We start from the raw sequence: 2,222 nt of genomic DNA, 5'->3' as shown, positions 1-2,222 counted from the left end.
CACACACACACACACACACACACACACACACACACACCTGTCCTAGAAAAGACTGGATATAGGAAATCTAGCTGAATGTTATACCTGCTTTCTCAATGAAGTAATTAGGAGGCAAAAATCAGACCAATGGTTGGGAAGGGTACTCAAAAGAACATTACCTTTACTTTTTGGTAACAGTCCTAGCAATTAAACTTATGATCTCATATGTGCTGGGCAAGCACTGTACTACTGAGCTACTTTCTTAGCCCTGCTTCCTTTTTTCTTAAGCCCCCACACCCTTCTCTACTCCCACCACACTGCAACATTGAGTTCACACTGATTATTGGGCTGTGAGTCCAACAACAATAAAACTGAACAACAATAAAATTAACCCTCTACTTAGAAACAATATTTTCAAGCAGATAAACTTATTCTACAGGTAAGATCATCTGAAATTTGAAGTTTGGTTCCACTGTTTGATGACAAGAATACATTTCTGCTTGGACCTTTTAAGTCTGAGAAGCTTCTGTCATCCATTCTATTTCTCATTTTGAAACACTTTTTTGAAAAAACAAGTTCTTTTGATGGTGACTGCTGAATGCCACTCTTTTAAAAATCTCACAATGACTTTTTGAACTAGGAAACTTCCAGGAACCAAAGTGTTAAGTCACTGGAGTCACAGACAGACAGACATGGCTATATCCTAGTTCAAGAGGCCACAATGAAGCCTGGCACAAGGCAATATTCAAGAACAGTGTTTGCTAGTCTCTTCATTCCCTAATGCACTAGAGCAGATGGTGAATGTGTATTTGAAAAACATTCCCTGAATGAGGGGACACAGTATTCATACTTCTGGAAAGGCAGACTGCTAACACATTGGAAAAAGAAACAAGTCCCAGCAGGCCAATGAGCCCAAAGAACGATTTCCTGGAATCACTCCCTATCCAGGGAGTCTTGGCATTTCTACAGCCCTCACAATCCATCCAGCTGACCAGTATTGTACTGAGACCTATAGATAGCAGGTAAAAAAAATGAAGCCTATCATATACAGGAAAAGTCCAGCCAAATCCTATGTCATAAGAGCACTTACTTTGATTCCATTGAAATTATCAACAGCCAGAACTGTACTCCTCTGATCTTCATAGCACAGGAAACAGAATCCTTTGGATTTCCCAGTCTTTTTGTCTCTCACAAGATTAATGTTGACAATCTCCCCATATCTATTTATTTTATAAAATACTGGGTTACTGTCTGGGAGTCTCTTACGCCACCCTGGCCAATAACTCAAAAGAAGGTATCTCCTATCTGGCATTGTTGCTTGTTATGTAGGCTTTAGCTATACATATGGACTCTTAAATTATATTGGACCCTTTAATCTTTGGTTATACTTTCCTTTGGGGTGTTTAAGGCCATACAGTTGGCCCAGATAAACTGATTTATTTTCACTATTAAGGTCGTTTGAGGATCTGTTCATCGGGGGTCACATGGGCTTCAGAGGAGCCCCTGGCTCCTTTCTTTTACCACTTCTGCCTATGTGAAGATAACTCAAAGGTCCTGCTCGACCATGGTTGGCTTTGCTTGGAAGCATGGAGGAAATGATTCCCCTGTGTTGACCCTCCTCTTTGTAGACTGGACACTGGTTCAAGTCCATCTGGTGGGGTCTCCTCGGCCTCCTTGATCAAGAGGACAGGTGACCCACCACCATTATAGGACATTTTGAGAGATGCTCATAGTCCCCTGGAACTAGTCGACCTAGGAGGGCTAGGAGCAAAAAGTGTCCTTTATGTCTCTCTGACCAAATTGTTAGAGGCCTCAAATTTCTTGATCTGCTATGTATAATTTGTCAGTAGGGTGTAGGAGTAATATGTTTCCCTGATTTTCAAAACTAGCTAGGCATTGTTTATCTCTCGCATTGTCTCACCCCTCCATTATGGTTTTCCCACTTAAGGTGCCCCATTTCCCCCCTTTCTCCCTTACTAACATCCTTCTTCTATGGTCCTACCTCTCTTGAGCTCCTTCTTTCCCTTTATCCCCTCGGTTCCTTGTATACCTTTCCCCCCCCCCTTAAACTAACCCAATTTTTATCCATATCTCCCTTATTAAGGCCTGTTTCCTACTGTTCTTCTCTTTCAGGTTATTTCTTTTCCTTTACCTCCATGTTTCCTTTCCATCCCTCTGGTTCCTGTAGTTATGACTGGCTGCATACTTATTTATGAGAGTCTGGTTCTAGGATCCACATATGA

The 2,222-nt window shown here is 41.5% G+C and overlaps 1 protein-coding gene across 1 annotated transcript in view; it reads right to left on the bottom strand.

Moving 5' to 3' along the window:
* Window positions 1–2,222, bottom strand: part of Rbmx2 (RNA binding motif protein X-linked 2) — a 12,679-nt gene that overhangs the window by 2,764 nt on the left and 7,693 nt on the right. The window contains exon 4 of the mRNA XM_008826728.3: window positions 1,070–1,199. Coding sequence (XP_008824950.2) covers window positions 1,070–1,199 — 130 coding nt within the window. The remainder of the gene's footprint in view (window positions 1–1,069; window positions 1,200–2,222) is intronic.

The sequence above is a fragment of the Nannospalax galili genome, unplaced genomic scaffold (genome assembly GCF_000622305.1).
Source record: "Nannospalax galili isolate Female #2095 unplaced genomic scaffold, S.galili_v1.0 scaffold371, whole genome shotgun sequence".
NCBI lineage: Eukaryota > Metazoa > Chordata > Mammalia > Rodentia > Spalacidae > Nannospalax > Nannospalax galili.
This window is presented reverse-complemented; position numbering and strand designations above follow the sequence as displayed.